General features: G+C 35.4%; 1 protein-coding gene across 3 annotated transcripts; it reads right to left on the bottom strand.

The window, feature by feature from the left end:
* Positions 1 to 644: 644 nt before the first annotated feature.
* On the bottom strand, positions 645 to 8777 carry LOC147404162 (uncharacterized). Of its 3 annotated transcripts, none has more exons than XM_086440013.1 (8): positions 6425 to 8777; positions 5739 to 5814; positions 4387 to 4872; positions 3611 to 3760; positions 2992 to 3114; positions 2814 to 2861; positions 2301 to 2734; positions 645 to 1313 (listed from the first exon to the last, which is right to left on the bottom strand). In XM_086440013.1, exons 2-8 carry the CDS (start codon positions 5770 to 5772, stop codon positions 696 to 698), a joined length of 1893 nt encoding a protein of 630 aa, XP_086296139.1. In that variant the 5' UTR covers positions 5773 to 5814; positions 6425 to 8777; the 3' UTR covers positions 645 to 695. The 3 variants fall into 3 exon arrangements, with proteins under 3 accessions (XP_086296139.1, XP_086296140.1, XP_086296141.1); XM_086440014.1 differs by having other exon boundaries at positions 5739 to 5799; XM_086440015.1 differs by having other exon boundaries at positions 5739 to 5799; positions 8294 to 8777.
* Between the last annotated feature and the right edge of the window lie 2270 nt (positions 8778 to 11047).

Raw genomic sequence — 11047 nt, 5'->3', positions numbered from 1 at the left:
CTATTGACGGGTGGAGCCAGGATTCCAGGATTTTCTTTTAGTGGGGGCAAACTTATAGTTAATTGGAGGGGGAGGGGGCAAAAATTGGAGGAAGATGAGGGAGTGGGGGCAACAGGGTCAAACGGGGCATGTCAGTAGTTCAAAATGTAGGTGTACTTCAAATTTAAGCATAAATTCAAGGGTATCTAAAATGCCCAAAAAAGTTGAGTGGGTGCAATTGCCCCCAATGTCTCCTTACTAGCTCCGCCCCTGTCTATTGAAGCGAAATGCAAGCCATGGTTGATCGTGTGGAACATCTGGTTGGCTATGGAAGAAATGGTTGCCTATGGAAGGAATTTACAACAGTTAGGAAGATTGTAAAGTATAATTTTATTGGTGTTGGGGGATGTTCTACATCCAACATCATTGGAAATTATAATAATCCTTTTGTAATTTGAGTGATGTAAATGAAGGGTATAATTCTGTACTTTAAAAATAAATGCTTTTCAGGAGAATTTATAATGAAGTTGAAAAGTTACGTTTGAAGAGAGATATCTCTAACTTAAGGGGAGAATATGTAAATAGCATTTAGGTACCAAAATTAATTTCCCAATGATCTTAAAAAGAATGTCCTATGCAACAAATTAAGACAGTACTTTGAACAAGAGAGAGTTTTCCATTTATGTTTGCTTGATACATAGACATTCACTGAAATACTATAAATACATGTGTTTGGTTTTCTTGCGAAAGATTCCAGACCCATATGTGCTAAAGACTATCTCAACAAATAGGGGAAATTGCAACAAAGCAAACAAGGTAACTGGGACAGTAGCCATAGAAGAGACTAGGATGGCAACCCATGTAATTTTTTCATGAAGAACGATAAAAAGAATTGCACCAAAGGCTGACATCATGGCCACTATAGAGAAGAAGAGTGTGGCAAGTGCAATTATCAACTTTTTAGGTAGAGACTTGAGGAAATCTTCTTCAGCATAACGTGATGTGAGTATAGATAGAAACATCAACACTGAAGTGCAGGAAGAGAAGAGTGATAATGCATCCGATACTATAAAAACCATGAAGGATCTGCTTTGTAGAAAAATGGGGAGGCCTACAACACCATTGTTGCCACTATGTAGTGTAAAGGCTGCAGTTATAAACATTACTATGGCAATGAGAGTGGCAACAATCATACATGATTGTGCCGTTTCCTTCATCCATTTTGCCCCTTCTTTCACCAACTCCTTGTGTTGCTCCGTAAACAGAGCTTGAGCTCTTTTACCTTCCCGGTTTTGTTGGACTTTAAATCGAGGTTGCACTATTGTCTCCACCTCCTGTGATGGTGAGTTACATACATTTTAATAATATAGCATACCATGAAAAAAACAACCTAATTATGTTCAAGATTTTCGGCGTCCTTCAAACTTGGAAATAATGGATAGCAAACTTTTTTATTACAATTTAAAAGGTGGAGCTTACAACACTTTCCAGGGGCGGAGCTGGTAAGGAGCTGGTGGGGGCAATTGCCCCCACAAAAATTTGAGACACCCCTATATTTTCAACTAATTACATGCCCCATTTGTCCCCACTCCCTCATCTCTCTCCCCATTTGCCCCTACACCCTCCCCCCGGCCCCCCTTTTCAATTTTTTGTTGATGACATTGCCTCTTGACCGGCCTTCTCATATACTAAATGCAAATGACCTAAATATCCTTTTCTTCAATTTCTAATTAAAAACCTCTGAATTTCTCCCTAAAACCATTCATCTTCAAGTTCTTCAACTATATAACTAACCATAGTTTGCCCGCACTACAAGAAAATCCTGGCTCCGCCCGTGACACTTTCTGTTTGAAATTATGAGTGCAACTGTTTTCATTTTTTAATTTAAAGGTAAGGATGAGGTTATGCAACCCCATTTATTCAAGAAAAACTTCCCAAAGTGTATTGAAAATATATACTCTTCTACAGAGATATTTTTTGAAAATGGAAAAATATTTTAATAACATAAAGAACTCTACACCAAACTATAGATGCTCTTCCAAAAACCTTGTCTTTAATATGAAAGGTTGACTCAGAAAGCCAAAAGTTGAATCCTATAGTTTTTGTCAATGATAATAGTACTCTTATAACCCAAAAGTTGAAGTCCATGTCTCTCACAAATGATTATAGTGTCGAAAAAAAAAAAGCTTTGGACATTTAAAGAGTCCAATTAACCCCTAATAAGATTGTGCCCTAGAAACTTGAGCAGTCCTTCAAACAATTTTGGGATTTGTTTTAGAAGAAAAAAAAAATTTATTTTTGTATTAATTAAGATAAATTACCTTAAACCACTGTAACTCGCGTTGCATCTGAAGAGCTGCACCAGAGACCTTATCAAGCTGGGAAGAAGGTGCTAACAACGCAGCAGAATGTAACATGTTGTTTCCATATTTATCGTACTGATTTGTGATTTCTTTCATTTCTCCCATCTCATATATAAGGTTAAAGATTTTTTCTTGACGGTGTATGATTGCAAATTGAAATATTCCTCGTTGGTCTCCATCGAGGCACCATATCAAAGAAGGATTACATTTAAGAATCTCAACAATAAACTCAACAATCCCAAACTTGGTGGCTTCGAAGATTGCTTCATATACTTTGGCCTCAAGAAGCTGTGGGACATTTGTGGTGGATATTTGTATACAAAGAATTTTGAGTACTTCAAGCAATCGGGTTTGTACTAACTTCCTATCATGTATTTTTTTAATACTTGGAACTGTGTGAGATCAATCAAAATAAAGTCAGGACTCAAATAATATTGAAAAGATGCAAATAGAAGAATCGGTGTTATATACCTGATAATTTAAGTGCATTCCACACAAATTGGTGCAATCGATGGACAACTACAATATTAAACCAATTTTGGAATCATAAATAAAGAATTTAATTTAAGGAAACCAAAAGACAACAACATAAGTTGCACTAATAGCTGTAAAATATAAAAATAAAACTATATTACATGGGGTGATATACCTGAATAATTCGATCTGTGCAGCCGATCTTCATTAAATATATCATTGGGATCATCTGTTAAACGGGGATACCCTTGATCATTAACGATATACCCAATGGGTTCAGTTAGTTGCACAGGGATACCTTTGAGAGAACAAAAAAATTAAATCAAATCAAATGTTCAATTAAAATTATCTTCGATATGTAATGACAATAATATTTTCAGTATCATGAATGCAATATAAATGCTAGCACGCAACATCTTAAGCCTTACTGTGTCATAGACATTTAACCCAAAGAAATGAATTTAAATATGTATTCAAAAGGGTGTTTTACAAAAACGCCCCAGTGAATATTTTGCAAGAAACTACCGAATCAGCTATATTTTAATGTTCTTGAAAATGGCCATATACCCAATTTTATAATTATTTATTTTTGCCGAAATGATTGGTCACATTGGCCATATACTTATTTAACCTTCTTGTGAATATAATTCAACTAGAGGTACAGATATTAGTAGTAATGTCTCCTATTGAAACAAGGATTTTTTTTTTTTAAGTTGTTTAATTAAAATACTTTTTTAAAAATTTCTAAGGTTGAATCTGTTTGATGCCTTCATGAACATGATTCTTTGACCTACATTGGTATACAAATCGTTGCCAAATTCCTTGTTGACATCCACTTGGGAATGCAGAAGGCCGTGTAGCCATTACATTCATAGTAGTCATCCCATAGGCATCTGAAGAAGTAGCTAACTTTGGGTAGCGTTGTAGTAGATCCAAAGCAATATCTATGCAAGTAACACAACAACAACAAAAAACAGTTAAGAGAAGTTCTCTTCATTTATGTACTTTTTATATATATGTTAGGGAATCCCCACACCCATTGGGATGGGACTAGTCCCGACAATCACACGCAACAACCTCACAAGAGTTTTCCAACAAGCAACAGAGCAAGTAAAGAAGCCATCTAGTTTCACACACACCATCAGAGTGAACAAACCCTTGCCGTTAGTTTTACCACTGAGCAACACAATGTGAAAAAAGCCCATATTCAACGGCCCAAGGCTATCGAATTTCATAAAATTCAACAGACCAAGTCGTCGAATTTTTCATTGTCAATGAGCCGAAACTGTCAAATTAATGGAGGATGGGAGAAATTTGATGGCTCTAAGCCATAGAATCTAGGAACATCAAATATTTCAACAGCCTTAGGCAAATATTTCAACAGCCTTAGGCTGTCGAAATTCGATTTTTAAAATTCGTGGGCCTTGGCCCATCGAAATTTCTTGTCCAATTTTCTAGTTTTCACTTAGTGCCAACCCCCTAGGGGTACTCTCTTTTTTGTCCTTTTTTTTTTTGTTTTTTAACTTGCTTATAAGAATTAGAAAAATAAAAATAAAAAACTATTTATTACCATATATATCGGAGATGATTGCGTAATTAAGAAGAGTAGCGCCATTGTTGGGTATTTCAGGACTTAATTCTGTTATCGGAGTTACGAGGTACAAATATCGCACCATATCCTTATTTACGTTGATAGCAGCAATAACAACTGGAAGTAAGCGATCTTTATTTGTCATGCACACCAACCTTTCGTTTTTCGTTACCAAGATCTCTGCAATTTCTCTAATCCCGCCCACGGCGGCAACTAGAAGGGCTGTGAGACCTTCATTGTTCCTTAATTCTAAGGCATCAGAAGGCATAAACCTCACCAGTAATTCTACCAATTTGACTTTTCCAGCTCGAGAGACAATGTGAAGAGCAGTCTCTCCTGATGGTGTAATTCTAATCCTCACTGCTTCTTGGTGGAGGTCAAGGAACCTTTTGGCACTCTTCCAATCATCTCCATGCAAGGCCTTGATTAGTGGTAGAAAACGAGTGTAGTCGTCACTAGAAATACCTGAGGAATGGAAACAAAAATTCAATTAATCACAATGTGAAAAAAACCAAAATTTGATGGACAAAATGGTTAAATTGGTGTCAAATTTTTCATTGTCAATTTTTTTTTTCAACGGGCCGAAATTATCAAATTAATGAAGGATGGGAGAAATTCGATAGCTCTAAGCCATCAAATCTGGCAATATCTAGAATTTTGACGGTCTTAGACCGTCAAAATTTAGTTTTTAAAATTCGTGGGCCTTGGCCCATCAATTTTTTCTGTTGAATTTTTCAATTTTCACATAGTGAATACTTACCTTGAGAAGAGTTTAAATCAAATCCTAAGTAATATGGAAAATTTTAATCTATGTATAAGATCTTGGTATGGTGTTCTTAATCTTAATGTGTAAAGGTATGGTGCACTCACACCTAATTACAATACATATATATATATATGGAAATGTTCAGCACCAAACATTTTGCCCAAACATTTTTCGAAACATGGGTTAGAAGTTTTGGAATTGGCTGATTATATATATATACATATATATAGAACTTATTTTTAAGGATATAGGAAAGTTTAGTAATGTGGCACTTTGTTGTTTTAAGATTTAAAAACAAAAATATTAAAGTGGGGATTGATGCGATCTAACAATATTATTTTAGAAAGAATCGTGATAATTTGACCACCTCACATGGCACACTCAATTAATCAACTCTCCTAACATGACAAGTTCAAGAACCGTGGATCTATATCCCTCGGGATACAAATCTGCACTTCCCCATAAAAATGTGTATCCCGAGGGAACTGTGTACTTATGTAAAATGTCACCAATTTGGTTAGTTAACTTAATATATTGAAAGATTTATAGAAAGAGATGTTATTACCTTGCATGGTTGAGCTTGATACCCTTTCTAACATTTCCTTAAAATAAGAAATCCCCTCAATCTACGAGAGTTCAAGGTGTCAGAAGAGAAGAAATTAAAAATAAATAAGTATTAATAGAACCTTGACGCCACAAAAATTGAATTCTATAAACATGATGCCCTTAGCTATCAAAAATAAAAAATAAAAAAAACTATACTTCTCATATCTGGACGTACCTCAAAACCAAAAGTATCAAAAAAGAATAAAAAGATTAATAGAATGTGCTATAGGTTTGTGTCAATACTTCCTATGGTTATTTTTTATAATTTAATAGTTCATAATTAGTGCATTATTATTTTTTGTTTAATAAAATTTCCAGAAATTCAAATATTTTCATGGAAAATCAAGATTCCTACCCACAATTAAAATATTTTTATGGAACATTCTACTTTCTCAGAAGAAAACTTGATGTTAATGGAACTCAACCCCTTACCTAATCTCTACATGTAAGTGCACGTACACGCAAACACAAGAAAGCAAGTTTGAAATCAATAACGCAAAGTTATTAAATCTAATTATTAAAAGTCACTAATCAAGTTAAATATTTATGTATGAGTCCACCAAAAACACCTGCCCCATGGGATTCCACATACATGTGCACGCATACAACTAAAAATGTAGCACTAAGGAAGGATTTCACACATACCACTGTTGATGTTGTTCTTAGAGACCGTAAAGGTCTAGATTGAAATCAAACTTAGTATAGTCGAGTTTTGCTCTTTGATCAGAGGGAAAAGATCTAGCACTACGCCAATCGAGAATACGAAGTCCGCAAGCTCTCAATTCTTCAATGATTGTGATGGCTTGGTGTGGTCTTATAGCACCATCTTTTTCTGGTTGCACTCAAGGTATCAAGCACTTTGCTTGTTCTATAATTAAAGGTTATTCGTTCTATGCGTCCAACATTGTTGGAGATTAGAAGCTGGCCTGGTTATTGTGGATTGGGTTGATGTAGTATCTTAATCTAGACCTGTTTAGTAATCGGTCCAGCTAGGTTATGCCCAATCATGCCTAGGACGGCCTGGCCAAATGCTTGCAATGAAGGTCGACCCTGGCCGAGTTTGGGGTAGTACTTTTTAACTAGGTTCAGTCCTGCCTGGCAATTAGATGGGTCAGGTTTGGATTAGGATTTCGATGACCGATTAGCATTGGATCGTAATGGCCCAGCCCATAGAAAATTCCTTAAATTGAATCCTTAAGATTTAAAATTTTGAGTAATTTAGACAATATTACTCCTTTAAAGAAAGGTCTTTTGCTGGTTGCACTCAAGGTATCTTAACATTTGAGTAATTTTGACACAACCCTTTATGCAAAGATCTTTTGCTGGCTGCACTTAAGGTATCAAACGCTTTATTTGTATTCTGAATTTCTGACTAGACAATTAAATAACTTAAAACAATCAAAAAGAAAATAATAATCGTCATAGGTCGTGAGTTCGATACTCAATACGAGAATTCATTCCTAAAGGATACACCCTCACTTACTTGATGCATGTGATGTGCAAGAGTTGCACATGCCCCCCGGCACTAGTCCCTGGACATGTCCCTGGCCTAAGGACTGTTTTTAATATTTTTATTACAATGCTCTGAGCAAACAATCACTCGCAATCAAACCAATTTTTACTACAATATAATTAAAATCAATTTTGCAACATTAATAAAGAATTTTAAGGAAATTAAAATACAACGGTGAAAAATAACTTTTTGGAATTTTTTTTTTTTTTTTTTTTATAAAATTTCATCATATACAACACTTTTGTATTGAATCATATTTTTGAATGTCACAAGACGATCTTCTCAAAAAAATTTGTTTTTTTGCCATGGACGATAGAGAGATATTGCTTATGCCATCAATACCACATGTCAAAATGGTGGTCTGTGAGCAAGCAATCACTCGTTTGATTGTATGGAAAAGGGAGAAATTGAAATCCCTTTTGTCGTGTCAACAATTCTAAGGGCGTGTTTGGAAGCAAGAGTGGCAACTCCCATACCTGAAATCTTACTGTATGGGTGGCTAAATGTTAAAAATTAATAGTTTTTATCAAAAAGTTTTTCTTTTGTAAATTTCTTATTGAATAATTAATCTTAAATCATATTAATATCCCTTTTATAAATGAAATTAAAGAGCTGTCATTGACACCCCAAATAAATAATAATAATAAATAAAAGTTGGGGTGTCAAAACAAACTATCTCCTTATTTACTTGAAATTGTAAACAACTAAAATTGTCTGGAGAGCCAAACAGCAACACAGCCAGTCTGCTTCATGTAAAATCAACCCGTATCTCATGATTTCAAAACTCGTCCGAGACTAAGACATATTGTCTAAGTCATCTTGATATAAGACATGGATGAGACAGATAGACAAATCAATTTTTAAGACTAGATTTAAAATCTCAAATTCATTTTTCAAATTTTTGAACAAAACATCTCAACTATATCGGAAAACTCATCAAAGACGACTCGTTATCTGGCATGGAGAAGACTAGAGGCGAAACAGAGTTTTAAAATCATTACCCATATGCTTGAGATTCTGAATCAGTCCGTTAACGCTAATGACATCAACTCATCCCATAGGCTTTGGTGCATGATTAACGCGCTTTGCTGACGTAATAAATATGTACGTGCTGAATGACTTAATTGCCCAGCCGCTATAGAGAGCTTTGTGGCTTGTACTTCCTATATTAGAATTTAGAGAGGGTATTCTAATAAGATCTAATAGATTGTGATGCTGTCAATGGATCTGACACAAAATCCGATCTGATCCAATAACTTTGAATCTGAGAAAGCCTATGTATATATAATAGGGAAATGTTCAGCAACAAACATTTTTCAAAACCTCTAACCCCATCAAAAATGGTATACAAAATATGGACGGTCCACAATTTTTCAACTTGTAAACTGGGGCTAGAAGTTTTGGAATGTACTGATTTTTGGTGAAAAATCAGCCCATTCCAAAATCTCTAACCCATGTTTTGAAAAATGTTTTGCCAAAATGTTTGTTGCTGAATGGGACCTATATGTATATATATATATGGTAGTGTTCAATAGCAAACTTTTTGGCAAAACATTTTTCAAAACATGAGTTAGAAGTTTTGGAATGGGCTGATTTTTTGTGAGGATGATCTCTACGGTGAGGAGATCATCCTCACCAAAAATCAGTCCATTCCAAAACTTCTAACCCATGTTTATAAGCTGAAAAATCGTTGACCGTCCATTTTTTGTAAACTGTTTTTGATGGGGTTAGAAGTTTTGGAATGGGCTGATTTTTGGTGATGATGATCTCCTCACCGTAGAGATCATCCTCACCAAAAATCAGCCCATTCCAAAACCTCTAATTCATGTTTTGAAGAATGTTTTGCCAAAAAGTTAGCCATTGAACGCCCCCCATATATATATATAGGGAAATGTTCGCCACCCTAAACTTTATCCTACACTTTAACAAACGTGTTTTGTCCTACATGGGTTAGAAGTTTTGGAATGGGCTGATTTTTGGTGAGGATGATCTTTTAATCGTAGAGATCATCCTCACCAAAAATCAGCCCATTCCAAAACTTCTAACCCATGTAGGACAAAACACGTTTATTGGGTCTCGTTCCCCACCCTAAGCTTTACCCTACACTTTAACAAACATGTTTTGTCCTACATGGGTTAGAAGTTTTGGAATGGGCTGATTTTTGGTGAAAATGATCTCTACGATTAAAAGATCATCCTCACTAAAAATCAGCCCATTCCGAAATTTTTAACCCCATAGAATGGACCGTCCATTTTTTGTAAACCCTTTTTTATGAGGTTAGAAGTTTTTGATTAAGCTGATTTTTGGTGAGGATGATCTCCTCACCATAGAGATTATCCTCACCAAAAATCAGCTTATTCCAAAACTTCTAACCCATGTAGGACAAAATACGTTTGTTAAAGTGTAGGGTAAAGCTTAGGGTGGGGAACGAGACCCTATATATATATATATATATCTAAGCTATATATATGGGTTTCGCTCGCCACCCTAAGCTTTACCCTACACTTTAACAAACGTGTTTTGTCCTACATGGGTTAAAAGTTTTGGAATAGGCTGATTTTTGGTGAGGATGATCTCTATGGTGAAAGTTTTGGAATAGGCTGATTTTTGGTGAGGATGATCTCTATGGTGACCATAGAGATCATCCTCACCAAAAATCAACCCATTCCAAAACTTCTAATCCCATAAAAAATGGTTTACAAAAATAGACGATCCACGATTTTTCCACTGGTAAACATGGGGCTAAAAATTTAGGAATGGGCTGATTTTTGGTGAGGATGATCTTCTAATTATAGAGATCATCCTCACCAAAAATCAGCCCATTCCAAAACTTCTAACCCATGTAGGACAAAACACGTTTGTTAAAGTGTAGGGTAAAGTTTAGGGTGTTGAACATTACCATACATATATACATATATATATATATATATATATATTATATATATATATATATATATAGGGAAATGTTCAGCACCCTAAGTTTTACCACACACTTTAACAACGTTTTTTGTCCTACATGGGTTAGAAGTTTTGGAATGGGCTGATTTTTGGTGAGGATGATCTCTATGATTAGAAGATCATCCTCCCCAAAAATCAGCTCATTCCGAAATGTTTAGCCCCATGTTTACACGTTGAAAAATCGTGGACCGTCAATTTTTTGTAAATCATTTTTGATGGGGTTAGAAGTTTTGGAATGAGCTGATTTTTGGTGAGGATGATCTCCTCACCATATAGATCATCCTCACCAAAAATCAACCCATTCCGAAACTTCTAACCCATGTAGGACAAAACGCGTTTGTTAAAGTGGGTGGTAAAACTGAGGGTGCCGAACGGGACCCATATATATATATGGGAATGTTCAGCACCCTAAGTTTTACCACACACTTTAACAAACGTTTTTTTGTCTTACATGGGTTAGAAGTTTTGGAATGGGCTGATTTTTGGTGAGGATGATCTCTATGATTAGAAGATCATCCTCCCCAAAAATCAGCCCATTCCAAAATGTTTAGCCCCATGTTTACACGTTGAAAAATCGTGGACCGTCCATTTTTTGTAAATCATTTTTGATGGGGTTAGAAGTTTGGAATGAGCTGATTTTTGGTGAGGATGATCTCCTCACCATAGAGATCATCCTCACCAAAAATCAGCCCATTCCAAAATTTCTAACCCATGTAAGACAAAACACGTTTGTTAAAGTGTGTGGTAAAACTTAGGGTGCTGAACGGGACCCTATATATATATATAGGGTAGCGTTC

The sequence above is a fragment of the Akebia trifoliata genome, chromosome 4 (assembly GCF_017979445.1).
Source record: "Akebia trifoliata isolate Shusen 1 chromosome 4, ASM1797944v1, whole genome shotgun sequence".
In the NCBI taxonomy this organism is placed as follows: Eukaryota; Viridiplantae; Streptophyta; class Magnoliopsida; order Ranunculales; family Lardizabalaceae; genus Akebia; species Akebia trifoliata.
The sequence above is the reverse complement of the archived record's forward strand: the minus strand, read 5'-3'. Positions and strand labels throughout refer to the sequence as shown.